Below are 26,480 nucleotides of genomic sequence, written 5' to 3' on the forward strand. Positions count from 1 at the left end.
AGATCAGCTCTGTATGAAGAATATTATAAAACTCCATTGAAATACATTAAAGAAGTCCTAACAAATAGAGAGACATAATACGTAATAGATCGAAGACTCAATTTTGTAAAGATGTCAAAATTGCCAAATTGATTTATGGATTCAGTGTAATGTCAATCAAGATGCCAAGAGAGTATTTCGAGCACCTTGACAAGCTAATTCTGAAATGTTTATGGAAGGGAAAAAGCTCAAGAAGAGTCAAGAAACTCCTGAGGAAGAATAAGGAGGGGGAATCTGAAGACATCCGTATATTAAGATTTGTCATAAAGGTATAGTAGTAAAGATTGCATGATGGTAGCACAAAGACAGACACATTTGCCAGTGGGGTGGAATAGAGCCAGCAACGTTCTGCTCGTCCATGAAAACCTGACACGTGACAGAGGTGGTCTTGCTCATCACGGAGCGGGGGAAGGAGAAACTATCAGTAAGTGATGCTGAGATAAATGATTATTCATACAGGGAAAAATCAGATTGGATGTCTGCCTCACACATACACAAAAATCAACTCCAGGTTGATTAAACGGAAAAGACAACATTTAAAAACTTTTACAAGAAAATACAGGAGGGGCTTCTCTGGTGGCGCAGTGGTTGGGAGTCCGCCTGCCGATGCGGGGGACGCGGGTTCGTGCCCCGGTCCGGGAGGGTCTCACAGGCCGCGGAGCGGCTGGGCCCGTGAGCCATGGCCGCTGAGCCTGCACGTCCGGAGCCTGTGCTCCGCAACGGGAGAGGCCGCGGCAGTGAGAGGCCCGCGTACCGCAAAAAAAAAAAAAAAAAGAAAATACAGGAGAATCTTTTTCTGACTGCAGGGCAAGGAAGGACTTCATGAAAAGACACAGAGAGCTGACCACAAAAGAAAGAATTGGTAAATTCTACTTCTTTGAAGTCCATAATTTCTCTTCATCGAAAGACTTCATAAAGAGAGTGAAGAGACAAGCCAGGAACTGGAAGAAAATACGTGTAAACAAATACAACCGACTAAAGATGAGTATCGAGGATATATAAACAGCTCCTCCAAATCAGTAAGAAAGCAACTCCAAAGAAAAATGGGCAAAAGACACGAACAGGCACTCTTTAAAAGAGGAAGTCTAAATGACTAATAAATACATGTAAAGGTCTCAATCTTATTAGCGATCAGTTAAATGCAAATTAAAACTTCAGTGAAGTACTATTTTACATCCACTCACCTGGAAAAATTAAGTAAGATAGTACTAAGTGTTGGTGAAGATGTAATCAACAAGAATTCTTACACATTGCTGGTGGAAGTGAAATTGGTACCACCAATTGGGAAAACGTTTTAGTGTTCTATTGTAAAGTGGAATATTTTCGTACCGGCTTAGCTATTAAATCCTATAGACTCTCTTGCATGCATACACCAGGATACAATTTGGGTTCTTTTCAATAGTTTTCTAAATCCAAATTAGAAAACAAAACAGAACAAAACCAAGTGGTTTTATCACCATATCAATAAAATGTGGTCTATTCACATAATGGAATATTTTCCAGCACGGGAAACAAATTACAGATCTGTACAGCAATGTGTATGTATTATAGAGACAACTTTTTTTTTTTTTTTTTTGCGGTACGCGGGCCTCTCACTGTTGTGGCCTCTCCTGTTGCGGAGCACAGGCTCCGGACGCGCAGGCTCAGCGGCCATGGCTCATGGGCCCAGCCGCTCCGCGGCATGTGGGATCTTCCACGGACCAGGGCACGAACCCGCGTCCCCTGCATCGGCAGGCAGACTCTCAACCACTGCGCCACCAGGGAAGCCCTAGAGACAACTTTAAAAGAAGCAGATTGCAGAAGATAATACAGCGTGATACGATTTTTTTTTCTGTGTGTGATACGATTATTACAAGCTTCAAATAAGCAAAACGAAACAACGTGTTAGGACTACAAAGAAGAGATTTTTTAAAAGTTTTAAAAAGCAAGAGCATGATAGACTGGAGAGAGGTGACCTCTGGGGGATGGGGGTGGAGGTGAGGGTGGGGCTGGCATATGGGATAAGGGAAGAACACACAGGTAGGAGGAGCCTCTGTGCTAGGTGTGTTGCGGTTCTTAGTAGGATGGTGTTTTCACGGGTGGTAATTTTATCGTCATGTTTCATAACTACATGTATTCCATGGATTCTTTTGTATATATATTACATATTATGTATATAATTTTAATAAAAACATATAAAAGATTATCTATCGATCGCTCGATCTGGTCTGAATCGCCCAAGATTTTAACTCCTGAGCGTACCTCCCCAAGCCCTCCTAACTTGGCCTCAACCCCTATCTCCAGATGTCGCTCCTCTGTCTGCTCCGTGGACCTTCAGCTTCTCCAGCCACATCAGATGCCACCTCTGAGTCTTACAGAAACTATTCTGTTACTTTCCACCCCAATCGCCTCCTACGCCGCTTTTCCCTGCCATTCCTCTCAAAGCGCCCCCCAGCCCCCGGCCCCGCGCAGGTTCCTGGGCTTTCAAGCGCCCCCATCAGCGCCGGCTGTGTTCGGACACGTGCTCACCGCGCCCGCGCCGCCCTCGCCCCGCGCGCTCTGGCCGCGCGCCCCCGCCATTCGTTGCGCGCCCGCGTGCCCACTCCGCGCCCCTCCGCCCTCCCAGCAAGCAGCGTCCCGGACCCCGCGGCTCTGCCGACCCGGGGCCGCGCCGACTGGGAACTGGCCTGGCGCGTCGCCCCCAGCGAGGCCCGGGGACCGGTGGGGCGGCAGCAGCGGGATGGGCCTGAGCCCCACCGCCGAGCGCGAGTGCGGGCGCCTCCTCCCTAGGTTCCCCCGGCCCCGCCTCAGGCCGCCTCGGAAACCGCGAATGTACGGACGAATGACACCCAGCCTGCTCCTGGACTTTCGCCTGGGCCCCAGTCGGGTCGCCGCGGGAGGGGGGCTCCTCCTCACCAAGCCCCCACGCCTGGGCCTGGAACCTTCCGGGGTCGTTCTCCAGGCCCCAGCAGGCCGTTGGATCCCCAGAAAGGTCACCATGGTTTCTTTCAACTCTCCTTCTCGTAGATATTTGTTCATTGTGCGAAATGCTTGTTAACCGAAATGAGTGAATATTTTGGAATGATCGTTGGTTATTAATGTAATCGAAGCGAACCAGGCGTCCAGTGACTCTCTCGAGTATTTACCTTTCTGTTGTATTTAGGGTGGAAATGGGACAGACGGGGTAGCTGCCGGGCAGGTAGAGTTATAATAACAGCTCTGGCTCCGCAGAAGCTTCTGCCATTGGGTTTGGCTCCGAGGATTCTGCCATCTGGGATAGAGGCATCCTCTTCCCGAGTCTGTACCCAGGAATTCCAAAGCCTCTCTTTCTCGGAGGAACTGAGCCCTCTCCAGGATGGTCTCACAACCCCCTTTATCCCAAAGTTTATTGAGGGCTAACCAGGTGCCAGGCTTGGTTCTAGACTGGAGCTCCCACCTCTGCATAGCTGTCAAGGTGCTCGCTCCAATCCTCCTTTCATGGGTTTCACGCCCTATAGAAGGCAGTTGTGGTTTAAACATTTTTTTCCCCTTGAATTAGAAGAATCTGTGGGATCTCAAGAGTTGGTCCAGCTCTTGCCCAAGCAGCCACAGCAGGGCACGTTAGAACAGGGCAGAAGCAGCGTCCGGCAGGGGTAAGATTCTTTCTTCGTATGTAAGGACTGGGTCTTTGGGTGGTTAGAAGCCTTTTGAAGAACCGACTTTGATGACAGTTTTGTAAAACAAATCCTGAGCTGGTTTTGCGAACCAGCCTACCACTAACGAAGGCTGGTGTGCTCCTGGTAATAACAGCCAGAGGGCAGTCCTGGGACCTGCTGGAGGGAGGCTACCTTGTAGCAGTTTCTAGCCGCAAGGCCATTCTACAGACTCCTGAGAACTGAATTGCTTTCCAAGAGTGCTTACAATATTTTGCCAGCTGGGCTCAGTAACTAATGAATGATGCAACCTTCTTGCCAATTTCTGCAATTCGCTTTCATTAAAAACATGATTGTTGCTTCTGTTTAAAATTCTGAGAGCTGAAAGTTTGGAGAAGAGCAATATGGAAAATGAGGGGTTCCCCCACTCCCCCGCTCCCATATACTGTACTTTTGGAGAAGAGTTAAAATTTGGGGAAGGTAAAGAAAATGCCATTTGGGGGGTGATAATGTATTAGATGTGTACATATGCTTTCTCATTTAACCCTCTTGACAACTCTGCGAGAAAAATATTAGCATCACTATTTTATAGACAATCAAACTGAGGTTCAGACAGACTAGTTTACTAGCTCAAGGTTGAACAGCACATATCAGAGCCAGGATTCAAACCCAGGTCTTTTTGGCCCCCATATATTTCACTCTACTTTTCTACCCCAAAAGCATACTCCTACCTTTAGTTTCAGTCCTCTCCTGTAACATTTTGTTTCTAGGGACAAAATATACTGATTTCTTTCACATTACTTGCAGTTACAGTGTTGTCTACAAGATTTCTCAGAAACATGGAGCTAATTATTGGAAGAAACAGCTCAAGAGTTCCAGGGGCTTGCCTCTGGCCAGGAGGACTGGGAGGGGAAGGGAAAGAGCAGAGGCCTGTTGCATTTCCGTATAAGTCATTATGTACAGTTACCATTTTTTAAAAAGCTATGTCCAAGTATCACTTTGATAAATATTAAAAAAAAAAAGATTATCAGAGGAGGGGGAGAAAGCCCCTGAAAGCAACTCATTGCTATCATTAGCATTTTAAACAATTGTCTGAAAAGCAAAAAACAGCCATTATTTTGTATGACAGCAAATGGCATCACAGAAACAAGCTTGGGGCGGGGGGAATGTTTCCTATAATCTGAAAACTAAAAGATGTCTTAAAATCGTAAATCTGAAGTAATACAGAATTTCCAATAATTGTGAAAAAGTGTTTTGTTTATTAACTGTATAATCACAAATTCATTTAGGGAGAAGCCCTTGGAGTCTACACCCAACCAGAAGAGAGCAGAGTGGAATTCAGCTCTGGAGCCTGGGAGCGCGGGAAGGTTGATAAAGCAGGCTGCAGAGGTGGGTATCTCGGGAATTCACAGAGCAGGCATATCTTTAACTTCCTGGCGACTTCTTCCCTACATAATATTGTATTTTACTTTATTTATACTGTGGCAGGTTGAATTGCACACTGATTTGGGATGTTGCTTATGCCTTTAAAATTTTTTAAAAACAGCTTTACGGAGCTGATTATTGAGCTTTATTGAGGTATAACTGACGTACAATAAACTTCATCTATTCAGAATATGCAATATACATTTGGGTATGTTTTGACATATGTATTCACCCATGAAACCATCACCACAATCAAGATAACGAACATCTCCATCACTCCCAAAGCTTTCTTTGTTCCCTTCTGTAAACCCCTCCCTCTTCCCACTCCCATCCCCAGGCAACAACTGATGCACTTTCTGTCATTGTGCGTTAGTTTGCGTTTTCTAGAGACTTATATAAATGGAATCATATTGTATGTGCTCTTTTTTGTCTGCCTCCTTTCACGTAATTATTTCAAATTATATCCATGTTGCAGGTTATCAGTAGTTTATTCCTTGTTATTACTGAGCAGGATTTCATTGTATGGATAGACCACTATTTATCCATTCACCTGTTGGTGGGCATTTGGGTTGTTTCCAGTTCTGGCTGTTACAAATAAAGCTGCTATGAACATTTGTTTACAGATCTTTGTATAGACATATGTTTTCTCTTGGGTGAATATGTAGGAATATAGTGGCTAAATCATTTGGTAGATGTTTGTTTAACTTACTGTTTTCCAAAGTGGTTGTGCCATTTTACATTCCCACCAGCAGTATGTGAGAGTTCCAGTTCCTCCTCGTCCTCATCAGCATTTGGTTTGGTCAATCTCTTTAACTTTAGCTCTCCTAATACGTATGCCGGTATCTCATTGCTGTTGTAATTTGCATTCCCTTAATGACTAATGATGTTGAAAATCTTTGCATGTGTTTATTTGCTTTCCTTATATTTATATATAATCTTTGGTGAAGTATCCAAATCTTTTGCCTATATTTTCTCTTGGTTTATCTGAGAGTTCTTCAGAAATTCTGTATACAAGTACAGATGGAGTTCATCATCACTTGCAATATTCTCTCTCAGTCTGTGGTTTGTGTTTTTGTTTTCTTAACAGTATCTTTTTTTTGTGTGTGTGTGTGTGTTACATGGGCCTCTCACTGCTGTGGCCTCTCCCGCCGCGGAGCACAGGCTCCGGACGCGCAGGCCCAGTGGCCATGGCCCACGGGCCCAGCCGCTCCGCGGCATGTGGGATCCTCCCGGACCGGGGCACGAACCCGCGTCCCCTGCATCGGCAGACGGACTCCCAACCGCTGCGCCACCAGGGAAGCCCAACAGTATCTTTTGAAGAACAAAATATTTTAACTCTGTTGAGGTCCAATTTATAAGTTTTTCTTTTATGAATTGTGCCTTTGGTGTTGTATCTGAGAAATCTTTGCCTAAACCAAGGTCACAAAGGTTTTCTCCTCTTTTCTTCCAGCTATTTTAAAGTTTTAGTTTTTACATTTAGTTTTTACACATTACCTTTACATCTTTGATACATTTTGCGTTGATTTTTGTTTATGGCATGAGGTATAAATCGACGTTTATTTTTTTTTCCTCGTGGCTATCAAGCTATTCCAGCACCATTTCTAGAAACGACTATCCTTTTCCCACTGAGTTGCCTTTGCACCTTGTAAAAACCAGTTATCCACATACTAGTGGGTCCCTTTCTGGGCTGTTTTATTCCATTGATCCTATTTGCCTATTGTAAGGCCAATACCACACTATGTTGATTACTGTAGCTTTGTAATAACTCTTGAAGTCAAGAATGTTAGCCCTCCGATTCTGTTGTTCTTCTTCAAAGTAGTTTTGGCTATCCTAGGTTCTATAAAACGCCTGCTGAGATTTTCCCTGGAATCACATCAAATTTTAAGAGAATTGGTGTCTTCACAATGTTGTCTCCTGGCTCATGAACAAGGTATTCTGTTTACTTAGGTCTTCTTTAATTTCTCTCAGCAGTGTTTTGTAAATTTCAGCTTCGGATCCTGCACATCTTTTTGAAAGTATTTCATACTTTTTGATGCTATTGAAATGGTATTTCAGAAAATTTAAAATTTCAATTTTGAACATTTAAAGTGAAAAAAATGTCAATTTCTGATTGTTTATTGCTAGTAATTGGAAATATAATTGACTTTTGCCAGGGTACTTAGATAAGGATACTTATCTTGTATCCTTCAACCTTATTTACTGACGTATTTACTTGAGTAACTTTTTTGGGGTCGATTCCATTAGACTTTTTACATATCATGTCACCTCTAAAGACAGTTTCACTTTTTCCTTTCCTAGCTGGATGCCTTTATTTTTGTCTTAAATTGTACTGATACTAGCCAGAATCTTCAGTACAATGCTTAATGGAAGTGGTGGGAGCAGACATCTTTATCTAATTCCTTAACTTAGAGGGAAGGCATTCAGTCTACCATTTAGTATGATGTAAGCTGTAGGTTTTTCATAGATGCCTTTTATTAGGTTAAGAAAGTTCCTTTCTTTTACCAGTTTGTTGAGAGTTTCTTTGGAAAAAAAATCAGGAATAGACATTGAATTTTAACAAATGCTTTTTCTGTACCTATTGAGATCATATAATTTTTCTTTTTTAGTTTGAATTATATTGGCTGGTGTTCAGATGTTATAACAACCTAGAAATCCTGGGGGGGAAAAACACATGTGACCATGATGTATTATTCTTTTTATATATTGTTTTATGCAATTTACAAAATTTTGCTTTGAATTTTTGCATTTATATTCATAAAGGGTATTAATTTGTTAAATTTTATTTTCTCGTATGTGTCTGTTTTGGTATTACGGTAATGCAAGCCTCGTAGAATGAGTTTGGAAGTATTCCTACTCCACAGAATTCTTGTGAAGAATTGGTATTATTTTTTCCTTTAATGTTGGTTAGAATTTACCAGTGAAGCTGTCTGGGCCTGGTGTTTTCTTTGTTTGAAGGATTTTTAACTACAAAATCAATTTCCTTCATATATTTTGGGATATTCACATTATCTGTTTCTTCTTGAGTGAGCTTTGTCAAATATATTGGCATAAAGTTGTTCATAATTTTCCCTTGTTATGCATTTAGTATCTGTAGGACATGTAATGATGTCACCTCTCTCATTCCTGATATTGGTGATTTGCGTCTTCTCTTTTTTTCCCTGATCAATTCGGTTAGAGTTTTAACAATTTTATGGATTTTCTCAGAGAACCAGCTCTTGATTTCATTGATTTTCTTCTGTTGTTTTTCTGTTTTCTATATCTCTGATCCTGTTCTGATTTTTATTATTTCCTTTTTTCTATTTACTTTGGTTTTAATTTGCACTTCTTTTTCTGTCTTAAGGTGGAAGTAGAGGACACTGATTTCAGACTTTTCTTCTTATCTATTATAGGCATTTATTACTATAAACTTCCCCTTAAGCACTGCTTTGTGGTGTCCCACAAATTTTGGCATGTTGTATTTTCATTTTTGTTCAATTCAAAGTAATTCCCCCCCCTTTTTATCTCCTGTGGGTTATGAAAAATGTTATTTAGTTTCCAAATGCTTGTAGATTTTCCAAGATATTTTTTGGTTATTAAGTTATTCTGTTGTGGTCAGAGAATGTATTTTGTATGACTTGAATCCATTTCAATTTAACGAGACTTGTTTTACAGCCCCAGATATGGTCCTTCTTGGTAAATATTGTTAGTTTTTGGGAAGAACATGTATTCTGCTATTGTTGGATGGAGTAGTCTATAAATATCTATTAGGTCAAGTTGGTTCATAGTGTTATTCAGGTCTTCTGTTTATATTTTTCTATTAATTACATAGAGGAGTACTGAAATTTTTGACTATAATTGTAGATTTGTTTATTTCTCTTTGTAGTTTTATCAGTTTGTTTTTAATGAATCATAAGGTCGTATCATTAGATATGTAAACGTTTAGTATTGTTATTCATTATTGATGAATTGATTCCTTTATTATTACAAATAATACCTTCTTTATTCCTAGAAAGATTTATTGCTTTGAAGTCTACTTTGATATTAATATAGTCACTCCAGCTCTTTCAATTAGTGTTAGCATAGTATGTCATTTTCTTCCTTCTCCTTTTAACCTATTTATGCATTTATATTTAAAATGTGTTTCTTGTAGGCAGCATAGAGTTGGGTTTTATTTTTTTATCCAATCAACAATCTCTACCTTTTCACTAGGACGTTTAGACTATGTACTTTAATGCGACTATTAATAGGCTGAGATTTAAGTCTGCCATCCCTATTTGTCCTATCTGTATTTGTCCTATCTGTTATTTCCTATTTGTCCTATCTGTTTTTTTGTTTCCTTTCTCCTTTTTTTCCCCGACTTCTTTTTGATTGTTTTTTTGATTCAGTTTTATTTCATTTGTGGTTTATTGACTAGCATTCCTTGTGTTTTGTAATTTTAATTCTTGTTTTAGTTTTTATATTCTACATTTTTAACTTATTATGGTCTACCTTCGAGTGATACTGTACCACTTTATTTATAGTATAAGAAGCTTACAGTAGCTCCATTGCTCCATATCTGGCGTCACTGCATTATTAACATCCATTTTGCTTCTACATATGTTATAAATCCCAACATACGTTGTTGTTATTGTACTTTTGCTTAAGCTGTCAGTTACCTTTTTAAAAAATGACAACCTTATTGAGATACAATTCACGCATACCTAAAATTTATCCTTTTAAAGTGTACCGTGTGGTGGTTTTTAGTATATTCACAGAGTTGTGCAACCATCATAATGGTCTAATTTTAGAATGCTTTCATCCCCCTAAAAAGAAACTCCACATCCTTAGCAGTCTCCTCCTTTTCCCTTGTCCCTAGTCCCTGGAAACCACTAACCTGATTTTTGTCTTTAAGTATTTGCCTCTTCTGGACGTTTCATGTGAATGGAATCATACAATCTGTGATCTCTTGTATCTGGCTCCTTTCACTTAGCATAATGTTTATAAGGTCCATCCACGTTGTAGCCCGTGTCAGTATTTCATTCATTTTTATTGGCCAGTAGTGTTCCATTGTATGGATATACGATCAGTACATTTTGTTTAGCCATTCATCAGTTGATGGACGTTTGGGTTGCGTCCACCTTTGGTTGTTAGGAATAATGCTGCTATGAACATTCATGTACAAGGGTGGACCTGTGTCCACACTTTCAGTTCTCTTGGATATATACAGTTATCTTCTAAAAGAATTTAAATTATAAGAAAACATGAGTAGATTGATCCGAAGTTTTGAAGGTGTCTTCTAGCAGTGATTATAGTGTCACGTGATCCGAGGTACTCAGGGTCTGCTAGAGAGCTTGGCCATCAGTTACTGCTGGACTTACTATGACTCGCTACGTTGTACTTGTTCAAATGGTGGTGAGACTCTTAATCTCTTTAGTAAAATAAAAATCCTTACAGTCAAAGGTTTTTATTTCTCATTCTTTGATAGGAGAGGAAGGCGCCAATTGAGTTGGTCTCAATCATATGGTTTAGGAATATAGAGGCGTCAAGATTCCAACATTATTACCAGGCCGGTGAGTTATCAAGCCCAACCACCAATAGGAATTTCAGTTCCTCCTTGAACTACAACAATTTCTAGAATGTCTCAACACCACTTTGTTCAGATGATATTCTAATGACTGATTTATATTAACAGAGAACAGAACAAGTTGGTGACGGTTAATGAACATTCAGGAAGCCTCCATATTGCACAGTACCTCAAACCTGATACTCTTGTGTTTTCAATTTGATACTTTGTCAAGTCAGATTCTTTAGCAAGCTTGATGCCGTGGAAAGATACAGCTATCTCTGCAGCTGCAGGGTGGCCATCACTTTAAACACTTAATTTTATTTATTTATTTTTAACATCTTTATTGGGGTATAATTGCTTTACAATGGTGTGTTAGTTCCTGCTTTATAACAAAGTGAATTAGCTATACATATACATATATCCCAATATCTCCTCCCTCTTGCATCTCCCTCCCACCCTCCGTATCCCACCCCTCTAGGTGGTCACAAAGCGAAGATTCCTTTTAAATGGAAATTTATAAGGACTTGCTTTTTTTTTTTTTTTTTTTGCGGTACACGGGCCTCTCACTGCTGTGGCCTCTCCCGCCGCGGAGCACAGGCTCCGGACGCGCAGGCTCAGCGGCCATGGCTCACGGGCCCAGCCGCTCAGCGGCATGCGGGATCCTCCTGGACCAGGGCACGAACCCGCGTCTCCTGCATCGGCAGGCGGACCCCCAATCACTGCGCCACCAGGACTTGCATTTTTTAAGGTTAGGCTCTGGAGTTTCTTTAGTATATGTGCTGCCGAAGTGAGCACTCTGGAGTTTCTTTTGATAACGTTATAAGCAAAAGCAGGTCTGTAGACCTCAGTGTTAATGGCAAAAATGTAACACAAGATGAATAGGATTTTACTTAATAGCGAAATGAGGAGTGTATAGCATTGCTTCTCTACAGTGTTTTACTCAGCAGAGATCTGGGAGGCTAGTCTTGTCCTTGGCCTCAAGGTGCTTGTGGACTATTTGGGTAATAGGAGGAAGAGAGGAATTTATCTTATAAAATGACAAGCAACATCATTACCAGCTCCCCATATGAAACTTTGTGTAACATTAATACATGGTTTCATTCACTTGCCCCTGTTTCAGAGAGTCAGGACAAAAACCTGCTGGGATGTATCACTTCAAGCTGTTCTGTTTTCATCTTAACCTGATGGAGGTCTATGTGTAGGTCTTTGACGGACATGCTTACTTTCCACCTTCACTAACCTCATGCCATTTTGAGGCTCTATCATTTGACTCCTATTTCTGCTGATCTCATCAAGACATGTACATACCCTTTAAAATACATGGAACGACTTACTGCTTTGTGTAACAGGGGTGAATTAATGCCAAGATAGGACAGATGAAATAAATGCATCTTGAGGTCCTAGCACATGAGGAGCACCAGCTCTTTTACTCAAATGAGGCCTCAGAGATTGCTCACCATGGACACACGTCCACCCCCCCACCCTGCCCACATTCTCTCCTTTTTGCTTTCTATTGTCTGGATCTGTATATCATCTCCAGATTCATCTTGTATCTCTCTCCTCCCCCTGATCACCCTGTACCAACCATCCCCGCCTCTTTTCTGTACATTTCATGAACCCAAGTCCTCCCTTTCTCAGAGCCTTTGCACTCACTGGGTTGCCAAGACTGCTCTTTCCTGGTTTTGCAAATCCAGCTCACATATGTTGTTATGGACTCAGTGTATGTGGGTCCCTCCCTCCCCCCACCACATTCATATGTTGGAGTCCTAATCTTCAGCATGACTCTATTTGGAGTAAGAAGTAATTAAGGTTAAATGGGATCATAAGGGTGGGGCCCTAACATGATAGGATTAGTGCCCTTATAAGAAGGGACACCAGAGAGCTAGCTCTCTCTCTCCACACACAAAGAAGTAGTCACTTGGGAGTTCCCTGGTGGTCTAGCGGTTAGGATTAGGAGCTTTCATTGTTGTGGCCAGGGCTCAGTCCCTGGTTGGGGAACTGAGATCTCCCATGTGTCGTCATGTGAGCTTGCAGTGAGGTGGCAGCTGCCTGCAAGCCAAGAGAAGAGGCCTCAGAGTGAAACCTACCTTTCTGGCACCTTGGTCTTTGGATTCACCAGCCTCCAGAACTGTGAGAAGATAAATTTCCCTTGTTTAAGCCACCCAGCATGTGGTATTTTGTTATGGCAGCCCAAGCATACCAGTGCGTGTCTTCTGGTCAGAAAGGCCCTCCCTGACCTCTCTATGGGAAGGCCAGCTCCTCCTCGGGGGCTCTTGATCTCAGCCCCTCCCATTTTTTTCAGGACCCTTTGCTGCTGATTAATCTTCTCTTTCTGCCGCCTTCAATATCTCCCTCCCGCTGGAGCCACGCTACCAGCACTCATGTGCTGTCGTCCTTCCTGTCTTGAAAATGCCCTCCCTGGACCCCTGTTTCTGTCCATTTCCCACCTGGTGCCCCTCCTCCCTTTCACAACCAGTATCCTGAAGGACTCGTCTGCCCTCATGGTCTCCTGTCTATAACTGGTGTCGGAAAGACCTCCACCTCCACCACAACGGGGTCCTTTTCTTCTTCTACAGTCTCATCAGACCTTCCCTCCCTTCATATTCAGCCACACTAAACCCTCCTGCCCAAGAGTCTTTGTCCTGCCCCTGCCTGGAGTGACCCTCCAGATGGTCACATAATTTTCTTCCTCGTGCCTTTACCTTCTCAGCCTAAATCTTACCTCTTCATAGAGGTCTCTCCTGCCCTTGGGGCCCAGAGTGTATCCACAGTCACTCTATGTCACACCACTCCCCTTTCAGTTGGATTATAGAAAACCAGCTTTAGCTAGTATAAGTCAAGAAGAGATTTTTTAAATTGCAAGGTTACTAGGGTAACTTAGAGTCAGGGAGGACTCACCGTAGGAACCTGGGCAGATCTGGGCTCTTTAGAGACTGGAACCAGGATCTGGGCCCCTGCCACTGCCAGGGGATCCTGTCTGTCTGGCCACCTCTCCCCTTGGTTTCTTTCAGATCGATGGCCTCAATTTTCCTCTACATCAACAGCTTCTTCCATGCGGTTTAGAGAAGGGAGGTCCCACTTAGCAACCCCAGAGGAAATAGACAGCATCTCTTCCCTTGCTTTAAATACAAGAAATCCTAAAACAGGCAAACACACAAACCCCAACCAACCAAGCAAGCAAACAAAAAAACCCCCCTGAGCTCATAGATACAGAGAACGGATTGGTGGTCGCCAGAGGCAGGGGGTGGGAGGTGGGCAAAATGGGTGAAGGGGGTCAAATGGTACAAATGTTCAGTTATAAAACCGAACAGGCTGTGATGTACAGCGTGGCGGCTATAATTAATAATGCTGTATTGCATATTTGAAAGTTGCTAAGAGACTAAATCTTAACAGTTCTCTTCACAAGGAAAAACAAATTCTGTAACTATGTATGGTGATGGGTGTTAACTAGACTTATTGTGGTGGTGACCATTCTGCAATATATACAAATATCAAATTATTATGTTGGATACCTGAAACTAATATAATGTTGCATGCCAGTTATACCTCAATAATAATTAAACAAAAAAAAATCCCAAGGGAAAGGCTCGGATTGGCCTGAGTTGAAAGGGTGCAATGATTGGCATCCCCACTAGGATCACAGGGCTGGGGAGGAAGGGAGAAGTTACCCGAAGAGAAATGAGACGGCTGCTGTCAGAAGAATCCAGACCATCTACCATGGCTACACTTCAGTACATATGGTACTAAAGTAGTCTTAGCATTCCATCACATCACCCCATTTATTGCCTTAATAGCATGTATCACATTATATAGTCATTTTGCTTATTGACTGTCTCCTTCCAAAAGAGGGCAGAGCTTTTGTCAGCCTTATTCACTGCTGTATTCCCAGTGCTTAAACTAGTAGGTGCTTGATAAATATTTGTTGATTGAATACATAAAGGGAGAACTTCTGGGGGGAATAAGACCATCGTATTCACTGCAAGGGATTAGAAAAAAGTTCACCATGGCAGATTCATAACAGAGTAATTAGGAGTGAGGCGCTCCATTGGGGCATACAGTAATCTTTCGACATTTGTAAAATGTTCTTTTGTAAAGACCAACATCTTTGCTTTCTCGGAAGTTCTACTGAGAATGTGTCGAACACCTAGTAAGTGGCAGAGTTGGGATTTGAACCAGGTCTCCTAACAACAAACCCTCTTTTCTTTCTATGACTTTGTAGCTGCCTACCATTCTTTTTTTTTTTAAAGAAATGTGCACACTTTATTTCAATAAATACACACAAAACCCCTACAAATGAACATTTATATGTATATATATGCTAATCTGTTGACTTGGGGTAAAACTTTTTCTTTGAGTATGAATCTTGCTTAAGTACAAAAAGTATCTTCTATGATTTCTATTGCCATTTCTTTTAGATGGTACATAAACTTGAAGATGCTTGTAAAGCAGTCTGAGTGCAGATATCTTTTTTTTTTTTTTTTTTTTTTTGCGGTACACGGTCCTCTCACTGCTGTGGCCTCTCCCGTTGCGGAGCACAGGCTCCGGATGCGCAGGCTCAGCGGCCATGGCTTATGGGCCCAGCCGCTCTGCGACATGTGGGATCTTCCCGGACCGGGGCACGAACCCGCGTCCCCTGCATCGGCAGGCGGACTCTCAACCACTGCGCCACCAGGGAAGCCCCAGATATCTTTTAAGTATTTACAATTTTTCCAAATCTTTTACGATTATCTTCCCTATACCTTTTCTTTCTTTCTTTCTTTCTTTCTTTTCTTATTAGTCATCCATTTTATACACATCAGTGTATGCATGTCAAAACCAATCTTTGTTTGGTTTGTTTTTGTAGGTCCTTTTCTTCTCTTGTGTTTCCCACTTAGAGAAGTTCCTTTAGCATTTGTTGTAGAGCTGGTTTGGTGGTGCTGAATTCTCTTAGCTTTTGCTTGTCTGTAAAGCTTTTGATTTCTCCATCGAATCTGAATGAGATCCTTGCTGGGTAGAGTAATCTTGGTTGTAGGTTCTTCCCTTTCATCACTTTAAGTATATCATGCACTCCCTTCTGGCTTGTAGAGTTTCTGCTGAGAAGTCAGCTGTTAACCTTATGGGAGTTCCCTTGTATGTTATTTGTCGTTTTTCCCTTGCTGCTTTCAATAATTTTTCTTTGTCTTTAATTTTTGCCAATTTGATTACTATGTGTCTCGGAGTGTTTCTCCTTGGGTTTATCCTGCCTGGGACTCTCTGCGCTTCCTGGACTTGGATGGCTATTTCCTTTCCCATGTTAGGGAAGTTTTCGACTATAACCTCTTCAAATATTTTCTCGGGGTCCTTTCTCTCTCCTCCTTTTGGGACCCCTGTAATGTGAATGTTGTTGCGTTTAATGTTGTCCCAGAGGTCTCTTAGGCTGTCTTCATTTCTTTTCATTCTTTTTTCTTTATTCTGTTCTGCAGCAGTGAATTCCACCATTCTGTCTTCCAGGTCACTTATCTGTTGTTCTGCCTCAGTTATTCTGCAATTGATTCCTTCTGGTGCATTTTTCATTTCAGTTATTGTACTGTTCATCTCTGTTTGTTTGTTCTTTAATTCTTCTAGGTGTTTGTTCTTTAGTTCTTGTAGGTGTTTGTTCTTTAATTCTTCTAGGTCTGTGTTAAACATGTCTTGCATCTTCTCTACCTTTGCCTCCATTCTTTTTCCGAGGTCCTGGATCATCTTCACTATCATTACTCTGAATTCTTTTTCTGGAAGGTTGCGTATCTCCATTTCATTTAGTTGTTTTTCTGGGGTTTTATCTTGTTCCTTCATCTGGTACATAGCCCTCTGCCTTTTCATTTTGTCTATCTTTCTGTGAATGTGGTTTTTGTTCCACAGGCTGCAGGATTGTAGTTCTTGCTTCTGCTGTCTGCCCTCTGGTGGATGAAGCTATCTAAGAGGCTTGTGGAAGTTTCCTGATGGGTGGGACTGGTGGATGGTAGAGCTGGCTTTTCTCTGCCTACCGTTGTAACTCGAATTCTCTGCTTGGTGTCATGTCTGTGTCTGAGGCTTCAGGTTTTATTTCTGAGGTATCATCTGGGTTAGGATCAGAGCTGAAAGTGAAATTCCTAATACCTGTATCATGATGATTTTCTTCTGCTCCCAGCTTCCCACATCTGCTCCAGTGCCTGGTCAGGAACTGACCCAAGAATCAGTGTGTTTCAGAAACAGCTAGGGACTTTACATTTTTACTCCCAGGAGTTCAAAATAAAGCTCTGTCTTTGTGGTTTTGTTCCTGCCTCCCTGCCACATGCTGCAGGCAGGAACGAGCCCTCCACCCACTTCCCTGCACCACCCCTGTCATAGTTATAAGACTTTCAGAAACTGTTATCATCCAGCGGCCTTATGAAAGACTGGTTTTTCCAACCAGGTGCCTATTTCTGGGAGAAGGGCCAGAGCTGGGTTGCCAGCTTGTGCAAAGGAAATAAATAGCAGATGGATGGAAGATTTCAAAGTCATATCTTATTCCAAAGAGAGAAAAAGGGGCAGGGAAACCTTAATCTGGATTTGAAGATTGGAGCATCAGCTGGGAGTGGAGTTCGCCCTGGAGGATATAGACAGGTTCCCTAAGGTTCATGAAATGCTGGGGACAGGCTAAAGTTAAGGAAAAAGGAAGGATGGGACCTTGGAAAAGCTCCCAATATGGCTACAACCTTGGCTGCCATTAGAGTCACCCGGGGAGCTCTTAAAATTCTGGTTCCCAGGCCATACTCCACATCAATCTTAATTTTTAAAAGCTCTGCAGGTGATTTCCGTGTGCAGCCAAGGTTGAGACTCAAAGCTCAATACCATCAATTTATAGAGGGAGAAACTTCAGCAAGAGAGCAGGTAACTCTAGGTGACTGTTAAGTCTGTTGTGAATCCCATTCAAGTTTCCACCTGACTACCCCTATCCAGAGGCAATATTGCAGGTGGAGAGTATTAAGGAACAAAAGAAAACTTAAAATTCTAAAATCCACTCCCCTCAACCCCAGAATTTTTTGTTTCCTGTACCACAAAGCTTGTTCAATATCCTTGATGACCAGCACGTGGATTTCTTTTTTTGTTTTTTGTTTTTTTGTTTTTTGCTTAGACTAGCATCACAATGAATTGTGCTGTCTTCTTACTGGCAGATAATTCGAGGAAAAAACAGCAAGGATAGTGATTCTGCTTTCCAGATGAGAAGGCTAGTTTGGAGCGCCCTCTAGTGGGAGCTCAGTTGCCACCGTATTTTCTCTTTAAGGCAGAAGGAGTTGGTTTGGTCCAGGACCCCAGTTCTGGTCCTAGCTCTGCCACTGACTTGCCTAGGACCTTGGACGAAGCACTTCATCTTTCTTGGCCTGTTTTTTGCCCATAAAAATTCTAAAATCCACTCCCTTTCTTGGCCTCAGTTCCTTCCATGTAATATCACTGAGTAGATGGTCTGCTTTTTGCCCATAAAAATTCATTCCGTCAAGTGGGCAGGACATCTGGAGTGGCTAACTGAGCATCTCAGAAAAATATCCCCAAACAGCAAAAATAAAGCTGGACAGAACCATCAAAGACAACCATTTAAAGACTCTGGAATTTGACCAAAGGCATACAACAAATTGATAAGTGTTGAATTAAGAAAGCCTACTGAATCTTGGAATCTCAGAACAATGGAGAGCTGTAGTGTCTTAGTAAGTCCCCCACCTCCCCCAGCTCTGTGGTGGGGAAGTTGTTACCTGGGTGGGTGGGACCTGCCAGGAGGACTGGCAGTGGCAGCAGAGGGCAACTTTATTTGTTGGAAAATTCCACGCCCAGAGATGTTGTGGAAAACAATAGTTATCTCAGTGACAAACATCATGGAAGGCCTAGCCTGAGGTTGCAATACTGGTTGGGACAAATGATGGACTAACAGACCAGCCAGACCTTTAATACGGAAACCCAGGTAATGAGACAGCTGAAGAGGGTCTAGAAAAGCTGCTCTTCTCTAAGGGGTGCACAAGGCTGCACACACATTTGGGAGAGAACAGAGGGGCCTGCGTGAGTCTCTAGCTCCTGGAGGAACGCGAGGCCTTGTGAATGCAGAAAGTAACAGCTGGGACAGACTTCTAAACTTGAGAACCTGAATGAATTCTCCAAACCACACCGAGCTCCGTAGGAAAGGAGTGATGCCTTATTGGCCCAAGATGTGGCTTAACCTCTGCCCAGTCACTGGCTGACCATTATTTTTATGCCAGGCTTGAAAATAAGAGCAAGAAAAAACAAACAAACAAAACTGAAGCAGATACACCAGTGGTTGCTCTGAGGGAAACAGACATCACAGAACCAATCCAGGCAAACCTCTAAACAAACAGACAGACAACGGCAACCACCAGCCCTGGGGGGGAATCAGAATCCAAACGGCTGAAAGCCAAACACAAAGAGAAAATCTTGAAAGCAGCAAGAGAAAGAAAGACTCATCATGTACAAGGGAACCACAATAAAATTGATAGCTGGCTTTTCATCAGAAACGACGGAGGCCAGAAAGCAGTGGAATGGCATTTGAAAAGTTCCAAAAGAAAAAATGTCAACCAAAAATCCTATATCCAGTAAACTGTCTTTCAAAAATGAAAGTAGGGGCCTCCCTGGTGGCGCAGTGGTTGAGAGTCCGCCTGCCGATGCAGGGGACGCGGGTTCGTGCCCCGGTCCGGGAGGATCCCACATGCCGCAGAGCAGCTGGGCCCGTGAGCCATGGCCGCTGAGCCTGCGCGTCTGGAGCCTGTGCTCCACAACGGGAAGGACCACAACAGTGAGAGGCCCACGTACCACAAAAAAAAAAAAAAAAAAAAGAAGGTAGAATAAAGGTAGTCTCAGATAAGTGAAGACTGCCTTAAAGGGAATAGCAAAGAAAATTCTTCAGGCTGAAAGGAAGTCACACCAGATAGTAACTAATCCACATGAAAGAATACAAAGCATGGGAGATTCCTGGTGGTCCAGTGGTTAAGACTCTGCTCTGTCACTTTTTAGGGCCCAGGTTCAATCCCTGGTCAGGCAACTAAGCTCCTACAAGCCATGCGGTGTGGCAAAAAGGAAAAGAAAAAAAGCACCCATAAAGGTAATTACATTGGTTATTATTATCAAAGAGTATAAATATATATTTTAGCTTTTATCCTAATTAAAAAGACAATCGAATTAAACAGTAATTATAAAATTTTATTATTGGCCTTTTAACATGCCAAGATATAATAAATATGACAATAATAGCACAAGGGAGGGAGGCTGAAAGGGACAGGGAGAAATCCAATCCACAGGGAGAAATGTGACTCAATTAAACAGTCCAGAAAAGGCAGAGATCATCTGACTTGATAATACAAGATCCAGTTATATGCCACCTACAAGAGGCATAGTTTAGATTCAAGGTCATAAATAGGTTGGAAGTAAAAGGATGTAAAAAGACGCAAGCAGAACCACAGCTGGAGTGGTTACACTAATACCAGAAAAAATAGACTTTAAGGGAAGAAGTATTACTAGGAAAAAAGAGAAACTGTTTGCAATGATAAAGCGTTAATTCATCATGAAGATATAACAGTTATAAACACACACATTTAACAACATAATCCCCAGATTCATGAAGCAAAAGTTGATAGAATTGAAGAGAGAAATAGACAATTCAGAAATAATAGTTGGGGGTTTTAAATACTACACTGTCAATGCTGGATAGAACAATGTGACAGAAAATCAGTGAGCATATAGAAGATTTGAACGACGATATTAACCAACTTGACCTAACTGACGTTTACAGAATAGTCCACTCAACAATAGCAGAATACATATTCTTCATAAGCAGATATGAATGTTCCCCAGGATAGGCCATATTCTAGGCCATAAAGCAAGTCTCAGCAAATTTAAAGGGATTGAAATAATATAAAATATTTCTTTGTTCACATGAAATTAAATTAGAAATTAATAACAGAATGAAATTTGGGAAATCTACAAGTATTTGGAAATTAAAAAACATACTTCTAAATAACCCATGGGTAAAAGAAAAAATAGAGAAATTGGAAGATATTTTGAGTTGAATGAAAATGAAAACAGAGCATATCAAGTTTTATGAGATGCAGTTAAAGCAGTGCTTAGAATAAAATTTAATATGGGCTGGTGTGGGTTCGATCCTTGGTCGGGGAGCTAGTATCCCACATGCGTCGTGGCCAAAAAAACCAAAACATAATAAACAGAAGCAATATTGTAACAAATTCAATAAAGACTTTAAAAATGGTCCACATCAAAAAAATCTTTAAAAAAAAAGGAAGATTTCAAATCAATAATCCAAATTCCTACCTCAGTAAACTGGAAAAAGGAAAGCAAACTAAACCCAAAGCAAGCAGAAGGAAGGAAATAATAAGTATTGGAGCAGAAATCAATGAAATAGAAAACGGAAATAAATGGAGAAAATCAGTGAGGCCATATGTTGGTTCTCTGAGAAGATAAATAAAATCGACAAAACCTTGGCTACGTTCATTGCCCAAGAAAAAGAAAACTCAAGTTACCAAAATCAAGAATGGAAGAGGTGGTTTACTACCAGTCTTACAGAAATTAAAAGGATAATAAAGGAATACTGTGAATAACTTTATGCTAACAAATTAGAAAACTTACATGAAATGAACAAACTCTTAGAAAGACACAGATTACAAAACTGGCTCAGGAATAACTAGAAAATCTGAACAGACCTATAACAGGTAAATTGAATTAGTAAATAAAAATCTTTTCACAAGGAAAAATTCAGGCCCAGAGGGCTTCACCATACATTGGAAGAAGAAGAATTACCAATTACCAGTCCCTCACAAACTCTAAAAATAGAGGAGGGAATGCTTCCCAACTCATTCTGAGGTCAATGTTACCCTGATACTAAAGTCAGGCAAAGAAAAGAACTACAGACTAATATCCCTTATGAATGTAGATGTGAAAGTCCTCAACAAAATAGTAGCAAACTGAATTCAGCAACATATAAAAAGGATTATACATCATTACTAGGTGAGATTTATCCCAAGAATGGGAGTTTGGTGTAACTCCCCAGCCCAAAGCCAGAACCTGCAGGAGAACCTTTTCCTCTTGCAGTGTCTCTCTAGCGCCCTCTATTGAGAAAGCTCGCATGGTGCTGAGTTTCAAGGAGAAATGCCTTCAGGAGCTCCTTCGCTTATCACAGGGCATGTATGCAGACGGAGCTGTGCATTTGGAGCTGGGACTGTCAGCCTCGGTGGCTTTAATAACGAGGGTGGTAGCAGGAGTGGGCGGGTGCCTCGGTCATTTGTGTGAAGAGAGCTTTTTGCAGCCTGGGTTTCTGTAAAGTGATGAAAGGCAGTGTCTTCAGGCTGAGCTATAGCTGATCCCCAAACAAGGAGGTCTCTGGACTTCCTCCATTCCATTCCATTTCTATCATAGGGTAAACCAAGACCCAGACCTGAGACCTGATTGAGATTTTCCGGGTTGGCTACGAGCACTGGGCCGTCTATGTGGAAGATGACTGTGTGGTCCACCTGCTCCCACAAGTCAGAGTGAATACTCTATTGAAATATTGTTATTGAAGTTAGCAAAGTAAAAAGAAGGACAGCTAATTACTGTGTTCCTCAGCTGCTGCCTTACTTTAGCAACAGAACACCCAAAGCACGACTGGACCTTAATTTACTGTGTGATAGAGCTTGGTCTCTGTCCACCAAAACCCACTGAGTGTCCAGCCCTACGACAGATAAAAGTATAAAGATCATTCCTAAGTTCCCTGACCACCTAGACCACTCTTTCTTTTAAAATAGAAGCGTAAGAACCGGAGCCTCCATTCGGTAATGACAGCAGTTCAGTATCCTTCTGAGGGTCCCCTGGGAGGGGGGCAGATGCTTACGCGTTCTGATTGTCACTTGCTTCCTATTGCCCCAAATGCTGCATCCACCTGGCTTCCTGGTCACCTCTGGCACCTCCATCCTCACCTTGTCTCCCTGCTTTTCCAACCCGTCCCAGGCTGCTCCACCCCCAGTGTGGGCATCGTTCTCCTTTCATTGCAGCATTAACACAGGGCTGAGATTAAACGGGTGACTCATTAACTTTTGGTGGAGATTCGATGGGGGCAGAAGTGGTGATAGTGGAAGATTACAGCACAGAATGTGAAACAGCTTAAAACTGGACATCCAGAACCATTGGTCACATGGTGGCCTCAGGAGATGGGGGAGCTGGGAGAAGGGGAGGCAGGGGCTCCTCTGGGTAATCTTTGATGCTTTGGGGATTTTGCCTCCTGTGCAAGTACTGCCCGTTCAAGATTAGATTACAGAAGGGCTCTGGTACCAAATGCCTGTGGCCGCACCTTGTTCACAGCTCTCATCCTTGTCTCCTGTCCCCCTCGGTTGGCCCCGCCCCTCACCTGGCTGAGACCTTCCTGCAGAGCAGAGTCCCTCTCCCCTCGCTTTGCTTCCCCACCCGATCCACCCACACCCGTCCCCCTTCCTGCCTGGATGCCTACACGAAGAATGAAAAATCGCTCCACATCGCATTCATCTTCATCTCTCCTTTCCAGACTAAGTCCAGGAGCCTTCCTCTTGGGTAACCAAAGAGTTGTACAAGTTAACAGTTTTGTCACCACCGCCCCCCATCAGATCTTCCTTCAAAAATGAATTCTGCCATCTTTGTTCCTGAGAGCCGAATTGCCTACTGCCAGCTTTTGCAAAATCAGCAGATAGTCCTCAAATACTTCAGAAAGGAACAAGGGACATTTCTTGCACTCAGACAACTTACAGAGGGGGAGGGTTCCCACGTTTGCCTGTCCATATGGTTGTAGCAGAAAAACAGTCCTGATATTAAATTACCACCCACCTGGCCTTGGGCAACTTCCAGACCTTCTCTGGAGCTCTCTCTCCTCTAAGGACTGAATGTGATAATACAGCAGTTTTCAGACGTTTCTGTTTTTCCAAGCTGTGGAACCCTGTTTTCAAACAAACACTCAGTGAGAATCCTGATACTTGAGCAGAGGGAAAGGCAGAGTGCCTCTGGGTGGAAGTGGGTTGGAGCGGGTCTGCATGGTGGCAGAGGGAGGCCTATCCTGGAACCGCATGACAGCCCCTTGTCCAGGAGCTGACTCTTACCTGTAAGGGTATTCGTCACATGTTTGTGAAGATTGCTGGAGTCTGGTTAGGAAAGCAAGACCCCAGTCCTAGGACTTGATCAGGTCTGTACACGGAGTGGAGTCTGGGCCTACACCATGAGGTACCCCTGGAGCTTGATGAGAAAGAGATTGAGAGTGGTGGTTGAAACCGGGGAGTGCGGAAAGCTGGCCCTTTGCAGTTCATTTAGTCCAACTTCCCATCCTCTGCTGTGCCTTTTAGAGACGGTGAAACCAGGACCCCAAGAGGAGCCACTGATCCAGCGGCTGGAGTGAGCCGGTGCTCTGCCCCACTGCCCCTTGCAGCTTCCATCTTTGGCTTGTCTTTGGCCTCTAGGTGAGGAATTTGAGGCCAGCAGCATCACGTCCGTCTTCAGCAACCGGGCGGTGGTGAAATACAGTTGTCTGGAGGACGTGCTGCATGGCTGCTCCTGGAAGGTCAACAACGAGCTGGATGGGACATACCTGCCCCTGCCCGTGGACAAGGTCATCCAGCAGACGAAAAAGATGACCAGCAAGATAGTGCAGTACAGCCTGATCGACGGGAACTGCAAGCGCTTTGTCAACGACCTGAGATACCGCGTGCCCAGGAGCCAGCAGGTGTGACACCCCCTGCCCCCGCCCGGCTCTGACCCGGGGTCTTGGGGCTTGTTGCTGCATCAGGGGTCCAACTGGTGATCGGTGTTTTCATTATTATTTGTTGGGCTTGTGGGGCCTTCCGTTGCTCCAGGACGGCTCAGGAGGTGTTTTCACCTCTACTGACCCATGGAGGAGTAGAGGGGGCACTGGGCTGCATAGTAAGACCACCAGGTGGAATCCCTCCTCAGCCACTTAAACTGGCATGCTCTCCTCGGCCAAATCATCTTATTTCTGAAACTGTTTTCTTCCTTTACAAAAAGGGGAAAAACTGCGGTAGATACTCAGAGCTAAAGTTGCAAACTAGCAGCCCGCGGGCCACATCTGGCCCACAGATGTGTTTAGCTTGGATGACTAGTATTTTTTTTTTCTTAATTTGAATGACTTGCAAACATTTGAGAATATAGAAATTTTATATAAAAAGATCTGGGGCTTCCCTGGTGGCGCAGTGGTTGAGAGTCCACCTGCTGATGCAGGGGACACGGGTTCGTGCCCCGGTCTGGGAAGATCCCACGTGCCGCGGAGCGGCTGGGCCCGTGAGCCATGGCCGCTGAGCCTGCGTGTCCGGAGCCTGTGCTCCGCAACGGGAGAGGCCACAATGGTGAGAGGCCCACGTACCGCAAAAAAAAAAAAAAGATCTGGATTCCCAGCCTCTCTTGGACAACCTATTGATCAGGCCACTGGGCCCTCGTTCCGGCTTGCTAACATTCTACAGGGCCGAGTAGGAGCTCCCCCTTTAGAAGGGGTGTGGGGCATCGGTATGTCACCTACCAGCTTCACCCACATTCCCTGCCTGGCTTGTGTGCATTTGGGTCGGGCCTCCTTCCCCCACTCCATTTCCCCCACATATAGGATGGTGATAAATTAAATGTGGTACGCTACATGTGAAAAAGCTTTGGAAGCCTAAATACCTGTGACAATTTGAGCTGCTCTTGTTACTATTTGGACCTCACTAAAACCCCATGAGATGAGAGGAGGAAGTGTGTACTGTTGCCTTTTTAATAGATTAGAAAGATCAAGATTGAAAGGTGGAACATAATTTTCCCATTTTCTTTTCTATGTTGCCTGTGTTCTCTTGACCTACGGGGCTCGAATCCCAGTGCTGGTCTCTCTACTGTCCCTCTCCCGTTTCTCAGTGAGGGTTAGCAGCCCCGCCCACTGGCCCCCCCCTCCACTCTCTGCATCTTCCTCCTTCCTGCTCTGCCTCTTCTCCCAGCCATTCCATGCTTGCGAGACCTTGTACTAGTGCTCGGGCCTGGTGGGCTCTGGTATGAGGGATCTCCTGTCTCCTGAGCATCTGTGCATGGAAAGAAGACCCCAGGGTGCAAGGGGGTTATAGGAGGTCCTGCTAAGGAGCCTGGGTCTGGCGTGCATGAGACCCGAGCCCAGATCTAAGTGCAGATGCCGTTCACTGTGTCACTTTGTCCAAGTGAGCCCCCCTCCCTGGCTCTCAGGTTCCCTGTGTGTAGAATAAGGGACTCAGTGTGTGCTCCTCTGAGCCCCGTGCTAGTGGCAGACCGTGGGCTGAATGGCTCTCGGGGGGAGGAAGGGGACCAGGGGCCCTGGATGCCTCCTGGGGAAAGGGTTCGCTCCTGCCTCTGATGTGCGCCTCAGGCCATCCTGGCTTCTCCAGGTCTCTTGCAGCTCTAGGGTCTTTGGGAATCGAGGGTGGCTGCTTCTTAGGCAGGCCAGCTCCTGACGGGGTGTGGTGAGGTAGGGGTGGGGCAGGGTGAGAGCCTAGGAGCCTCACAGAGGGTCCTATGAACTGGTCAGCTTTGCAGGTAGAGCACATGCTGACAGAGGGAGCCAAGGCTGCAGGGGCGGTGCTTTCAGCCGTGGTGGACAGCCTAAGGCGCAAAGCAGCAATGGCCTGAAGCCTCTGAAGAAGAGGAAGAGCTACTGACGTCGGCAGAGAGAACGTGCCTCCTTCCCTCCCCTGCCTCGCTCTCCCCACCGCCCCGTGTGAGAAAATTGTGAGTTTCTGGAAGAATCTAGAATGTACCCAATTACCCCACCAGAAATACATCCAATATATGTGCTCATCGACCCCTGGCCTCTCAGGGTGGGAAGAACCTAATATTTATTCTGCATCTATTAGGTGCCAGGCACTGTGCTAGGCATTTCACATACTTCATCTTACTCTCTTTGTAGGAAGGAG

At 43.6% G+C, this 26,480-nt stretch overlaps 1 protein-coding gene across 1 annotated transcript; it reads left to right on the top strand.

The window, feature by feature from the left end:
* Positions 1-2,631: 2,631 nt before the first annotated feature.
* PLAAT5 (phospholipase A and acyltransferase 5) lies at positions 2,632-26,480 on the top strand. Its single transcript, XM_004286906.3, is given in 8 exon segments — positions 2,632-2,834; positions 2,837-3,010; positions 3,557-3,650; positions 4,940-5,039; positions 21,985-22,003; positions 22,006-22,097; positions 24,029-24,286; positions 26,104-26,480. Coding segments are annotated over 8 exon segments (906 nt in total). The 5' UTR covers positions 2,632-2,758; the 3' UTR covers positions 26,197-26,480.

This window comes from Orcinus orca, chromosome 8 (genome assembly GCF_937001465.1).
Source record: "Orcinus orca chromosome 8, mOrcOrc1.1, whole genome shotgun sequence".
In the NCBI taxonomy this organism is placed as follows: Eukaryota; Metazoa; Chordata; class Mammalia; order Artiodactyla; family Delphinidae; genus Orcinus; species Orcinus orca.